Raw genomic sequence first — 14,637 nt, forward strand, 5'->3', positions numbered from 1 at the left:
CTCCAATTGCGCTTGCAGGGTAGCCGCGTGGTTCCTAAGCTCCTGTTCACGGACAGCGTACTGTCTTACCTCCTCCACCAGCTTGTTCATTTCTAAGCACGCTGCTTGAGCGTCAGCTGTGGCTGCAGCAATTTGCCGCTTCGCGTCTTCTGCAACTTTCAACAGCTCCTTTTTCGCCCTCTCCGCAGCCTCCCTCGCCTCTGCTAGCTCCTGTGCACTCATGTTGCCGCTTGCTCTCGAGTAGTCTCAAAGACTTTCGGATTGCTGTCAGGGGTATCTTGCAACTACTCTAGAGTAACGACGCTCCTCAGGTTACTTTTCCATAATGTGTTTATTGGTGCTGATATGTACAGTGAAGCAGGTGCAGAAACATGTCTGCTCACTCTGATGCAGAATCCGGAAGTGCCCCTCGGCGCAAACGCCCCCAACATAAAAGGCGCGGGACACTGAATCTCCTTCCTTTTCTCCTCCTTCGTAATTCCGGAACCGGCGGAAAGGGTCTGCGTTCCATGTTTTCCCTCTCCCCCTTGTCCCCTTCTCTCTCCTCCCGTCTGTGGAGTCTGGGCTCTTTCATCCTGCCTGAGCCCGGGCACTCTCTCTCCATGTCCTGACTTCCCTCCCCGGAGTCTATGTTTCCTTCGCTACTCTGTGAGGAGCTACTCTTGATGATGGGGGGGGGTACTCTGTACTCCCTCCCCCTTACAGAAATGAAATAGAAAAAAGGAGGACAAATAAGATAAATGGAAATCAAATAAAATAGAGGGAAAGCCGGCCACCTGTTGAAGCGCTGCACTTCGGCCGCCCCAAAAAGTTTTCCCTGCCTCTGGAGAGCCAATCCCTTCAGACGCTGCCAGGAGGCGTTGACCTCTTCCTGCTTGGAGCGGATCACTTCCTCTTCCAGGTGCTGCTCCTGAAGAAAAGGGCGACAAAGCTTTTTATTTATTTATTATGATTTTTTAATTAAGATTTTTTTTAAAAAGTCTATATTTATTGCTTGAAATTCCCGCATTGAAGGGGGTCAGACTATAGATGTAAAATTTCCTGAAATGTTGAAGCTGCGGGGAAATTTTGACTAAAGTGGTTAATTGCAAAATCACAGCCTTTGGGGGGAAATTTTGGCGAATGTTTTTGGCAAAATCACAAGCTTTTTTGGGGAAATTTGGGGCAAAATATTAGGCAAAATCACAGCCTTTTGGGGGGAATTTTTGGCCATTTTGGGGGCAAAATCACAGCCGTTTGGGGTAAAATTTGGGAAAAGTTTAGCCAAAGTTTTTGGCAAAATCACAAGCTTTTGGGGGGAAATTTTGGGCAAAATATTAGGAAAAATCACAGCCTTTTGGGGGAAATATTGACAAAAGTCATTTACAAAATCACAGCCTTTTGGGGGAAATTGGGGGCAAAATATTAGGCAAAATCACAGCCTTAAAAGGTGAAACCAATATATGAGATAAATGCATGACATGCAAAGCAAGATATGGCAAGCCTTTTTTTCTTGTCACTGTAATTATTTGTCGTTAGGCGGGTCAATTATAAATGGAATGTCATTAATGAAATGTAATAGCGATGTTTATTTTTGTTGATTTGTGTGTGATTGTAACTATTTGTTTTCTTACTGTGGAATTTCCAAAAGAAAGCATTTGTCAAAATTATAAGGAAAATAAAAAAATAAGAAGTTGCATTACTGAAATCGATACTTTTCAACGACATTCTAATTTTCCGAGTTTCACCTGTATTTTACTAAACGTTCTTAGGTGGACTTCCTCCAATCCCCCCTCTCTGATTTTCATTTTTCATTTCATTTTTCCTGCATCTCAATCATCAAAGAAGAAAAGGTAGGAAATTAAAATCGGTTCATGTTTAGGAAAAGTAACCGTGAATTATGGAATACAAGAAGAAGGTAGGAAGATTGGAAATCTTTAGACGTGGTTGAAGGAAGTCGGGAAAAAAGATCGTACGAGATATAAATGTTAAATGACGTCTAAAAAATGTATGCAAAACCTTTATTATTATTTGGTTTTATTATTTATTATTATTTAAATATGATATTTAAATATTTAAAATAAGAGGAGGTTCACAGTATATCAGGCTCTTTGTAAGGTTGCTTGATATAAGCCGCAGGCTAAATTTCCGTGGTCGGGATTTTTTTTGGGGGGGGGAGGCGTGGCTTATATTCGGGCCATTACGGTAGAATTACAGACACGGGAGGGTAAGAAGTTAGTTATTAAGATTTGGGAACAGATTGTTATAGAAATATTGAGAATCGTGGGTAGAAGGGTGGATATATCTAAATTAATGGTTCTTATTAGCCTCGGTAGCACTGGGTTGAAAACAAAAAGAGAAATGTAAATGGGTAAAATTGATGGCAATTGCAGCTAGACAGGTTATATAGCAAATTGAATATTATAATTTTAGAATACCTAACTGTGAAGATGCATAAAATGAGAAAAAGCAGGATTGGTTTGAAACGCTATTGAATTATTTGGGGAGGTTGGAACAATTTGGGGTAATTAAAATGTTTAAAGTTAGATAAACCTTGTGGAGGGTGGAGCTTAATATAGCTAGGTGTCACAGGCGCTGTAGCGGCTACTCTAGAGTAACGACTCCTCCAGGCGTTGTCTTTTCATTCTTTTATTTAGTGCTGATTATTTACAGTGCAGAACAGTACTATGTACATGTTGTCAGTTAGGGGTCAGAACCTCCGAATGGAGATTCGCGCGTTTTCTTCCAGCAAAGTAGTCTAGGCATACTGAATCTCCGCCCCCGTCGTTTCCTGCGCAATTCCGGGGTCGGTGGGATCGGCCTTCTTCCCTTGCCTCCCACTTCCCTTCCCACACTGGGCATGGGCTCCGCTACCTTGCCTGAGCCTCGGTCACCACTTCCTGATTCTCCGCTGGAGACCTCTCCCTCTCCACTAGCACTCGCGCTGGGTGACGAGCTGCTACTTAAGATGGGAGGGACTTGCCTGTAACTTCTGTCCCTCACACTAGGTGTCAGAATTATGCCACTGGAGGGCGCTATTTTTTGGGGGTAAAAACATGTTTTTACCTGTGTTAGGTATGAAATGTGTACAATCTGAGGTTACGCAAACACTCGGGTTTTGCCGCGGACCGTTGTGTCCAAATTTCTACACAATCGGTCAAGCGGTTTCAGAGAAAAGTGGAGCCCACAACTTCACCCTTTCTACATTTATATATATATATATATATAGATGTACAGTGGTGCCTCGCAAGACGAATTTAATTTTGCGAAAAATTAAAAATTTTGCGAAAAATTCGTCTTGCGAATCGCAGTTTCCCATAGGAATGCATTGGAATTTCTTTTTTTGTGGGTCACCATCAGATTGCAAGACGCTTTCGTCTTGCAGGGCATTCGTCTTGTGAGGTACCACTGTACATCCAATGTATTGGACGCCCGGTGGGTTTCACTGTCTGGGTTTGGTGTTGGTGAATTAAATAAAAATTATATATATAAAAAGAAAGAAACACAAGCGAGGGAGGAAATGAACGGAATCGATCACCAATACCTTGTCATTGATCCAGTCCATCACATCCTCGCACTCTCGCAGGTATTGCACGAGTTTCTGGGCTTGGGGGAGCTTGACGCCCTTCTCGCGAGTCTTCTCCAAAAGCAGCTCCCAGAGCCGGTGGAGCTCTTGCATCCGGGTCTGGAAGGGAGGGGCGGGAAACCCAGCCGTCAATCAATCAAGGACATCGACTTGTTTTCAATCAAATCCGGCCGTCGATCAAATGGAGATTGAGAGGAAAGGAGAGGGCAAATGGAAGGAAGCGAGAGGGTAAAGGAGGGAAGATGAGAGGGCCAAGAAAAGGATATGAGAGTGCAAGTAAGAGGAAAAGAGCAAATGAAAGGAAATGAGGGGAAACGAGGGCAAAGGAAAGGAAATGAGAGGAAAAGAGAGGGCAAATAAGAGGAAAAGAGGGCAAATGAAAGGAAGTGAGGGGAAACGAGAGGAAAAGAGGGCAAAAGAAAGGAAATGAGTGGGGAAAGAAGAGGAAAAGAGAGGACAAATGAAAGGGAATGAAAGGGAAAATGAAAGGAAATGAAACAAGAGGAAAAGAGAGGGCAGATAAGAGGAAAAGAGGGGAAACGAGAGGAAAAGAAGGGAAAGGAAAGGAAATGAGAGGGGAAATAAGAGGAAATGAGGTGAAACAAGAGGGAAAGAGGGGAAATAAGAGGAAATGAGAGGAAAAGAGAGGGCAAAGGAAAGGAAGTGAGGGGGGAAATGAAAGACAAATAGAATAGAGGGCAAAGGAAAGGAAGTGAGAATAGATAGCAAAGGAAAGGAAGTGAGAGTGCAAACGAGATGAAAAGAGGGCAAATGAAAGGAAATGAAGGGAAACGAGAGGAAAAAGGGAAGGAAATGAGATGGCAAGTGAGAGGACAAATACAAGGAAATGAGAGGGAAAATGAAAGGAAATGAGGTGAAACAAGAGGAAAAGAGAGGGCAAATGAAAGAGGGCAAATGAAAGGAAATGAGGGGAAACGAGAGGAAAAGAGGAAAAGGGAAAGGAAATGAGAGGGGAAACGAGAGGAAATGAGAAGGCAAATGAAAGGAAGTGAGGGGAAAGAAGAGGAAAATAGAGGGCAAATGAAAGGAAATGAAGGGAAGCGGGGAAAATGAGAGGGCAAATAAAAGGCAAAGAGAAGAGAGGGCAAAGGAAAGGAAAGGAGAGTGCAAACGAGAGGAAATGAGAAGGCAAATGAAAAGGAAGTGAGAGGGCAAAGGAAAGACAGAATAGAGGGCAAAAGAAAGGAAATGAGAGTGCAAATGAGAGGGCAAATAAAAGGAAGTGAGGGGAAACGAGAGGAAAAGAGAGGGCAAATGAAAGGAAATGAAGGGAAGCGGGGGAAATGAGAGAGCAAATAAAAGGCAAAGAGAAGAGAGGGCAAAGGAAAGGAAAGGAGAGTGCAAACGAGAGGAAATGAGAAGGCAAATGAAAGGAAGTGAGGGGAAACGCGAGGGCCAACAAATGGGCATTCCAGGAGAAATGGCAGGCAATAGCACACTGGCACCCACACCCTCGGACAGAGGCAACAATCCACCTACTCGTAGGTGAGCCCCCACTTGGATGACGGTGACGATGGGGCGCTGCGCCGTCCGGTATGGCGTGAAAGACTGAACTGTCGAAACACAACAGGTTATGGCGGCGGAGCAGCAGGACCCGCCCCCGCCCAATATCAGCGCCCAAAATTCATGGCGTTCACCCAGGCGGGTCTCCCGCTGTTTACAAAACTAGAACTCCCATAATCCCTGGGCGCTGTGGAGGATGGGAGTTGTAGCGACACAACAGAGGACGACCTAAGGCATGCTTCCTCAACCTTGGCCCTCCAGATGTTTTTGGCCTACAACTCCCATGATCCCTAGCTATCAGGACCAGTGGTCAGGGATGATGGGAATTGTAGTTTGAGGAAGGCTGACCCAAGGAAACGGACCCCACAGCCATCCCCGCCCTGGACAATCTTAAATCTTAATTTCTCCAAGACGCTCATGGTCTCTGAGAAAACTAAAAGGCTCAGCAATGTTGGGATCTTCCTCAAAAAAAGAAAGGTAAACAATTTTGGGTTCTTCCTTTAAAAAAAAACAACAACTCAGCAATTATATCTTCCTATAAAAAGCTAAACAATTTCAGTGGATTACTTTTTTGAAATTCAACAGTATCGGGGTCTTCCTAAGAAAAAGCTAAGCGGTTTTTTTTTTAAAAGCTCCACTATTTTGGTAGAGTTGTTTTTTTAAAACTTGACAATTTGGGGGGGGTCTTACAGCAGGTATAACTGCAGGGACCGGGGTAAAACCGCGGGGGGACTTACCCGGATGGTTTTGCCGGCGAAGTGGCCCTCGTTCATCATCTGGTTGCCGGTCTCGTCCAGCTTGACGATGGCGCCAGCGTTGGCTTGTACCTCGGCTTCAAAGGCCTGGTGCTTCTGCAGCTTCCCCTGGAAAAGGGACAAAGATTGTGGCAGGTCAGACTAAATGACCATGTGGGGACCCTTCCGGCTCGGTTGAGATTCCACAATTCTCAGTCGAGATTCTATGATTCTCGGTCGAGATTCTGAAATTCTCGGTCAAGATGCTATGATTCTCGGTCGAGATTCTGTAATTCTCAGTCGAGATTTGTCACGGTCCGGTCGGCGGGCGTCAGGACCAGAGGCAAGATGGTGGTGAAGAAGCAGGAACAGGTGCAGGGCTGAGGGTCCAGCCGCAGGCAATTGCAGGGTCAAGGAGCAAGGCAGAGACGAAGGTCCAAGGAGCAAGAAGCAAGGCGAAGGCTCAAGGAACAAGAAGCAAGGCGAAGGCTCAAGGAACAAGAAGGCGAAGGTCCACGGGTCGAGGAGCAAGGCGAAAGCAAAGCAAGGGTCCAAGGGTCGAGGATCCAGGCGTCGGCAAGGCAAGGGTCCAAGGAGCAAGGAGCAAAGCGAAGGCTCAAGGAACAAGAAGCAAGGTGAAGGTCCAAGGGTCGAGGAGCAAGGCGAAGGCAAAGCAAGGGTCCAAGGGGCGAGGATCCAGACGTCGGCAAGGCAAGGGTCCAAGGAACAAAGATCAAGACGTCGGCAAGGCAAGGGTCCACGGAGCAAGGATCAAGACGTCGGCAAGGCAAGGGTTCCAGGAGCAAGAGACCAGAGGCAACCAGGCAGGGATGGCGTTGCTGTGGCAAAGAGCTGAAGGGAAATGCTGGGTTCTTATCCCTCCCAGCTCCTGCCACCAGGTGCAGTGAGATCTCAAGTGGCCTCACCTGGGTGACTACTCCTTGCCTCTCCAGCACAAGCTGATGTCTTCACCTGTGTGGCCACGCCTTGCTTCCCCAGCACAAGCTGAGGCAGGCCCCAGTCCTGCAAAGCACTACAGGCCCCAGAGCCTGACTCCTGCCCATACTCCTGACAAGATTCTAGAATTCTCAGTCAAGATTCTGTAATTCTCAGTCGAAATCCTATGATTCTCAGTTGAGATTCTTTAATTTTCATCAAGATTCCATGATTCTCGGGTGAGATTCTATTTCTCACTGGAGATTCTAAAATTCTCAGTTGAGATTCTAAAATTCTCAGTTGAAATTCTATAATTCTCAAATTGAGATTCTATAATTCTCGGTCGAGATTCTATGATTCTCGGTCAAGATTCTACAAATCTCAGTTGAGATTCTATAATTCTCAGTTGAGATTCTGTAATTCTCAGTTGAGATTCTATAAATCTCGGTTGAGATTCTATAATTCTCGGTTGTGATTCTATAATTCTTGGTCGAGATTCCATAATTCACTGTCAAGATTCCATAATTCTCGGTTGAGGTTCCGTAATTCTCATTTCTATCATGAGATTCTATCATTTTCAGACTGGATTCTCTAATTCTCTAAATCTGCTGGATTCTCAGTCGAGATTCCAGCATTGTGGTGGGTCATAGAATCATAGAGTTGGAAGAGACCACAAGGGCCATCCAGTCCAACCCCCTGCCAAGCAGGAAACACCATCAAAGCATTCCTGACAGATGGCTGTCAAGCCTCCGCTTAAAGACTTCCAAAGAAGGAGACTCCACCACACTCCTTGGCAGCAAATTCCACTGTCGAACAGCTCTTACTGTCAGGAAGTTCTTCCTAATGTTGAGGTGGAATCTTCTTTCTTGTAGCTTGAATCCATTGCTCCGTGTCCGCTTCTCTGGAGCAGCAGAAAACAACCTTTCTCCCTCCTCTATATGACATCCTTTTATATATTTGAACATGGCTATCATATCACCCCTTTACCTTCTCTTCTCCAGGCTAAACATACCCAGCTCCCTAAGCCGTTCCTCATAAGGCATCGTTTCCAGGCCTTTGACCGTTGTGGTTGCCCTCCTCTGGACACATTCCAGCTTGTCAGTCTCCTTCTTGAACTGAGGTGCTCAAAACTGGACACAGTACTCCAGATGAGGTCTGACCAGAGCAGTATACAGTGGTACTATTACTTCCCTTGATCTAGATGCTATACTCTTATTGATGCAGCCCAGAATTGCATTGGCTTTTTGAGCTGCTACATCACACTGTTGACTCATGTCAAGTTTGTGGTCTAACAAGACTCCTAAATCATTTTCACATGTACTGCTCTCAAGCCAGGTGTCTCCCATCCTGTATTTGTGCCTTTCATTTTTTTTGCCCAAGTGTAGTACTTTAAATTTCTCCTTGTTAAAATTCATCTTGTTTGCTTTGGCCCAGTTGTCTAATCTGTTCAGGTCATTTTGAAGTGTGATCCTGTCCTCTGGGTTATTAGCCACCCCTCCCAATTTGGTGTCACCTGCAAACTTGCTCAGGATGCCCTCAAGTCCATCATCCAAGTCATTGATGAGGTCAGCTCAACGACTCTAGGGTTCTCGCTTACCTGCAGGTTGGTGGGGTCCTTGTAGCTCTCGTCTGAGGCCACTTGGAGCTTCTCCTGGATCCACTTTTCCAGCTCGTCGGCATCGCGCTGGAAGAACTGGAAGCGGTAGGAGTCCTCAAGCTTCTGGCGCCGCAGGGTGGACAGCTCCTTAAAGCGGTGGTAGCGGTCCAGGACCTGCTGGCGGCGCTCTTGGATGTCCTCGGCCGTCTCCAACACTTTCATCCCGGAGAGGTCCATGGTCTGGAAGTCAAGAGTTTCTCTCGTCAAAATATGGTTTGAATTGCATTGTTAAACGAAAATCAGTTAATAATAATAATACCGTAATAATTTTTAAAAATAGGTTTGCATTGCATTGCATCGTTAAAGGAAAAGCAAATAATAATAATAATAAATAGGTTTGAATTATATTGCATTGTTAAAGCAGTAAATATTAATATTAATAATAATTTTTAAAAATTGGGCAACTACATCACCAGCCTCCGGCGGCTGGGGGCGTCCCAGGGAGGGCTTGGCGAGTACCTCTTTGACAAGCACACCCTGGGAGAGAGTAGCAGCTGATTGTGTCTCCCTCCCTTCAAATAGGTTTGAATTGCATTGCATAAGGAAAAACATAATAATAATAATAATAATAATAGTAAAAATATATAGAAAAAATAGGTTTGAATTGCAGCAGCACAAATATAGTTGCCATCGAAATGATTCCACACAAACACCCCGTTGGCGAAAAAAGCAATGGAAAAGCATGATCTGTTTTTAAAAACCAGAATCGGACACAAGTAGAAAATTTGAGAGAGAGTGAGAGTGAGTGAGAGAGAGAATGTATACATTTTAAACCGGAATAAGATAGAGAAATAATGTATAAGAGGTTAGGCCTTAGAAACTGCCAAATAAGATAAAGAAAATGAAATTCAGAAGGGGAAAGTCATATATAGATGTAAAGAAAAGTTATGATGTCGTAAGAAGAAATTTTTGTATTTGTTTTCGCAATTTTTCTCTTTCTCTATATAAATGAATTTTATTTTATTTTTAAAGATGCAAGTTGAAAACTATACATTTTAAGGCAGAATAAGAAGCAAGTTTAAAACTATCTATTTTAAGGCGGAATAAGATGCAAATTGAAAACTATATTTTTTAAAAACCGGAATGAGATCCATTTGGAAAAGAAGTTATTTTTTAAAATCACAGAGACCCAAGAGGAAATTATGATTTATATTTTTAAACTAGATGACCCAAGAGCAAAATGATACCTATTACTTTAAACCAGAATAAGATCCAAGTGGAAAACTATAGATATAATTTTCAAACCAGATTCAGATGAAAGTTGAAAACTATATATGTTTAAAAACCAGAATGAGATCCAATTGGAAAAGGAGTTATTTTTTAAAATCACAATGAGATGCTTTTGGATCTTCCAGTTTCAAAATCTAGATCTCATTTGGAGATCTAGATTTTGAAACGGGAAGATCTAAAAGCAAAACGATATGTGTATTTTAAACCAGATTCAGATGCAAGCTGAAAACTATATATTTTTTAAAACCAGAATAAGGTCCCATTGGAAAAGGAGTCATTTTTGAAAATCACAATGAGACCCAAGAGAAAATGAGATCTGTATTTTGAAAGTGGGAGATCCAAAAGCAAAACGATATGTGTATTTTAAACCCGAATCGGATGCAAGCTGAAAACTATTTTTTTAAAAAAAAGACCAGAAAAAGATCCATTTGGAAAAGGAGTTATTTTTTAAAACCACAAGTGAAAAATAATGATTTTTAAAAAGGCAAAATAAGATCCGAGGAGGAAATGAGATCCCCCCCCAAAAAAACCCCGGAATAAGAGGCTTCCTGCAAAAGCCTGCAGGGGAAATTTTGCAAACGCCATTTTTGACAGCACAGCTTTGCTTTGCTGAACTGTTTCCTTTTCTCACTGCGAAAAAAAGCCTGGGGAAGGGGCAGATCTCCTGCAAAATAAAGCCTGGGGAAGGGGCAGATCTCCTGCAAAATAAAGCCTGGGGAAGGGGCAGATCTACAAAAAAATGCTTTGGGGAGGGGCAGATCTCCTGCAAAAAAATTCTTTAGGAAGGGGCATATCTCCTTCAAATCTGCTTTGGGAAGGGGCAGATCTCCTGCAAAAAAATGCTCTGCGAAGGGGCAGATCTCCTGCAAAAAATGCTTTAGGAAGGGGCAGATCTCCTGCAAAATAAAGCCTGGGGAAGGGGCAGGTTCTCTGCAAAAAAAAAACTTTGGGGGAAAGAAGCGGGGCTGGCTGGGAACCGTGGCGCAAGGAACCGTGGCGCTGGGAACCAGGTGCTGGGAAAAGTGGCGCTGGGACCGGATGTTGGGAACCATGGCGCTGGGAACCAGGTGCAGGGAACCGTGGAGCTGGAAACCGGGTGTTGGGAACCGTGGTGCAGGGAACCAGGCGCTGGGAACCGAATGTTGGGAACCATGGCACTAGGAACCAGGTGCAGGGAACCGCAGCGCTGGAAACCGTGGCACAGGGAACCGTGGTGCTGGGAACCAGGTGTTGGGAACCCAGGCGTTGGGAACCATGGCGCTGGGAACCAGACGCTGGAAACCGGGTGTTGGGATCCGTGGTGCAGGGAACTGGGCGCTGGGAACCGTGGCACTATGAACCAGGCGCTGAGAACGGTGACGCTGGGAACTGGGTGCTGGGAACCAGGCGCTGGCAACTGTGGCACAGGGAACCAGGCGCAAGGAATTGTGGCGCTGGAAACCAGGCGTTGGGAACCATGGGCTGGAAACCAGACGCTGGAAACCGGGTGTTGGGAACCGTGGTGCAGGGAACCAGGCACTGGGGAAAGTGGCGCTGGGAACCGGATGTTGGGAACCATGGCACTAGAAACCGGGTGTTGGGAACTGTGGTGCAGGGAACTAGGCGCTGGGAACCGTGGCACTATGAACCAGGCGCTGAGAACGGTGACGCTGGGAACTGGGTGCTGGGAACCAGACGCTGGAAGACCGGGTGTTGGGAACCATGGCACTAGGAACCAGGTGCAGGGAACCGCGGCGCTGGGAACCGTGGCACAGGGAACCGTGGCACAGGGAACCGTGGCACTGGGAACCGTGGCACTGGGAACCAGGTGTTGGGAACCATGGCGCTGGGAACCAGGCGTTGGGAACCAGGTGTTGGGAACCGTGGTGCAGGGAACTAGGCGCTGGGAACCATGGCACTATGAACCAGGCGCTGAGAACGGTGACGCTGGGAACTGGGTGCTGGGAACCAGACGCTGGAAGACCGGGTGTTGGGAACCGTGGTGCAGGGAACCAGGCGCTATGAACGAGGCACTGAGAACGGTGATGCTGGGAACTGGGCGCTGGGAACCATGGCGCTGGGAACCATGGCGCTGGGAACCGGGCACTGGGAACTGTGGTGCAGGGAACCAGGCGCTGGGAACCGTGGCGCTTTGAACCAGGCGCTGAGAATGGTGACGCTGGGAACCAGGCGCTGGAGACCAGATGCAGGAAACCGGGTGCTGGGAACTGGGCGCTGGGAACAGGCACTGGAGACCAGACGCTGGGAACCGGGCGCTGGGAACCGTGGCGCAGGGAACCGTGGTGCTGGAAACCAGGCATTGGGAACCAGGCGTTGGGAACCATGGTGCTGGGTACCAGGTGATGGGAACCATGATGCAGGGAACCAGGCGCTGGGAACCTGCCGATTGGAACCAGGCGCCCGGTGCTAGAACTCCCCCAGACCTGGGAACGCTTGGGCCTACCTCCAGCTTGAGGAAGGGGCTTTGGGAAAGGCAGATTCCCTGCAAGGGGCAGATCTCCTGCAAAAAAAGCTTGGGGAAGGGGCAGATCTCCAGCAATAAAAAGTTTGGGGAAGGGGCAGATCTCCTGCAAAATAAAGCCAGGGGAAGGGGCAGATCTGCAAGGCGTAGGAAACAAGCTTTAGGAATGTGTCGATTCCTTGCCAAAATGCTTTGGGAAAGGGGCAGATTTCCTGCAATGAGCAGATCTCCTGCCAAAATGCTTTGGGCCGATTCCCTTGCCAACGGAGCTTTGCGAAGGGGCAGATTCCTTGCCAGAAATGCTTTGGGAAAGGGTCGATTTTCTGCAATGAGCAGATTCCCTGCAAAGCAGCTTTGGGAAGGGGCAGATTCCCTGCAATGAGCAGATTCCCCGCAAACCAGCTTTGGGAAGGCGCAGATTCCCTGCAATGAGCAGATTCCCTGCCAAAATGCTTTGGAAAAGGGCAGATTCCCTGCAAAAACCATTTGGAGAGGGGCAGATCTCCTGCCAAAATGCTTTAGGCTGATTCCCTTGCCAACCAAGCTTTAGGAATGCGTCGATTCATTGCAAAAATGCGTTGAGAAAGGGCAGATTCCCCGCAATGAGCAGATCCCCTTCAAAAAATGCTTTGCGAAGGGGCAGATCTCCTGCAAAAAGCCTTTGGGGAGGGGCAGATCTCCTGCCAAAAATGCTTTGGGCTGATTCCCTTGCCAACCAAGCTTTAGGAATGTGTCGATCCCTTGCAAAAATGCTTTGGGAAAGGGCGGATTCTCTGCAATGGGCAGATCCACTTCAAAAATGCTTTGCGAAGGGGGCAGATCTCCTGCAAAAAACCCTTTGGGAAGGGGTAGATCCCCTGCTGCAACGAGCAGATCCCCCGCCCGAATGCTTCGGGAAAGGACCCGATCCTCCCGCGCCCGGCCCTCGCCCAGCAGGAAGACAAAGGGAAGCCATTGTTGGGGGAGGGGAAGGAGACGGATTACTCACCTTCTCCCGATCTCCCCGGCCGGGTTCGGGTCGCGATCCGGTCGGAACGGGGAAAGGAAAAGAGAAGGAAGGAGGGAAAAAAACAAGAAATGTCGGTTGCAGCAAGGGGAGACCTTCTTCCGCAGGGGCGTTGCAGCAAGAGCGCGTCTGCTGCGCGGAGATAAAGCAGCTGATCAGGCGATCCCGGGCGCATCAAGGCTGCAATGGGCGGGTCCCAGCTGCGCGCCCCCCCGCGGAGACGGGGCCGCACGCAGGCTGGGCAGTGGGGGCGGTAGCCGCCCAATCGCCGGCTCCCTTGCAGGGGAGGCGAGGGCAAAGCTCTGCGTCTTGCTCTTCTGGATTGACTGATTGATTAATAATAATAATAATAATAATAATAATATAATGATGATGATTGGGATGATTCGGCCGGTGTCATCAGAGAAACCTGGGTCAGAAGAGGGGCGTTGGGGAATGGTCCTGCCTATATCCATGTTGGATTTCTTATTTTGCATTTCTTATTATTATTATTACTATTATTAATTATTAATTATTATTAATCATTGTTACCTTATTATTATTATTGGGATGGTTTGGCTGGTGTCATAAGAGAAGAGGGGAGTTTGGGAAATGGCCCTGCCTAGATCCATGTTTATTTCCTATTTTGCATTCCCCCCCCCTCTTCTTCTTCTTCTTCTTCTTCTTCTTCTTCTTCTTCTTCTTCTGGCATCCCCCAGAATGTTTTGGCCTACAACTCCCATGATCCCTAGCTAACAGGACCAGTGGTTGGGGAAGATGGGAATTGTAGTGGGGCCAACAGGGGAGTCTGAAGGGGGGCTCTGAGGACCCATTTCACAGACTAAGCCACAGCAACGCGTGGCAGGGCCAGCTAGTCTAAATCTATATCGATATCAATGTCATCTATGCATGTGTGTTCATCTGCAATGTTCAACGAAACCGCTGGACCGATTGCGTTCAAATTTTAACACAAAGTCAAATGCGACTACAAGAGGAAGCCCATACGGTTTTCAAAGACAAACGTCACACCTGGGCCATGTAAAACTCCCGAAACCCCGTGTTCAAAAACTCACAACTCACCCTAAAGTGCATGCTGGGAAACAGAAGCCAGAATCAGGAAACCTTGCACAACACCGGCCTCTAGTGGCGGCCACACTGGTACTGCAGGTAGGAAAGCTTGCCTCTCCACAGCAACTCGGCTCACCTTTGCAGACTAGGCTGAATAGAGGTGGGGGCTCCCCTGGGTGGGGGAGGAGGGGGAGGGAAGGGTCATGGGTCGGGACAGGGTGGGGCCAATCACAGGGATGAGCCGGGGTGGGGGGAGGAGTCTGAAGGGGGACTCCGAGGGCCCATTTAGGGCCTAAAGGGGGCCAGGAGGGGGACTCTGAGGGCCCGTTTAGGGCCTACAGGGGTGTCAGAAGGGGGACTCTGAGGGCCTGTTTAGGGCCTACAGGGACGTCAGAAGGAGGTGATGGTGCGCGTGCACAGTCAGCTCGGCGAAGGGTTAATTTGGTGCATGCGCAGTCCCTGTAGGAGGGCAGGCGA

At 47.2% G+C, this 14,637-nt stretch overlaps 1 protein-coding gene across 2 annotated transcripts; it reads right to left on the reverse strand.

Moving 5' to 3' along the window:
- Nucleotides 1-379: 379 nt before the first annotated feature.
- Nucleotides 380-14,327, reverse strand: LOC132591432 (spectrin alpha chain, non-erythrocytic 1-like). Of its 2 annotated transcripts, none has more exons than XM_060270005.1 (5): nt 14,173-14,327; nt 8,357-8,596; nt 5,827-5,952; nt 3,524-3,664; nt 380-910 (listed from the first exon to the last, which is right to left on the reverse strand). In XM_060270005.1, exons 1-5 carry the CDS (start codon nt 14,182-14,184, stop codon nt 380-382), a joined length of 1,050 nt encoding a protein of 349 aa, XP_060125988.1. In that variant the 5' UTR covers nt 14,185-14,327. The 2 variants fall into 2 exon arrangements, with proteins under 2 accessions (XP_060125988.1, XP_060125989.1); XM_060270006.1 differs by lacking the exon at nt 14,173-14,327 and adding an exon at nt 13,096-13,541.
- Between the last annotated feature and the right edge of the window lie 310 nt (nt 14,328-14,637).

This window comes from Zootoca vivipara, chromosome W, assembly GCF_963506605.1.
Source record: "Zootoca vivipara chromosome W, rZooViv1.1, whole genome shotgun sequence".
Taxonomy (NCBI): domain Eukaryota; kingdom Metazoa; phylum Chordata; class Lepidosauria; order Squamata; family Lacertidae; genus Zootoca; species Zootoca vivipara.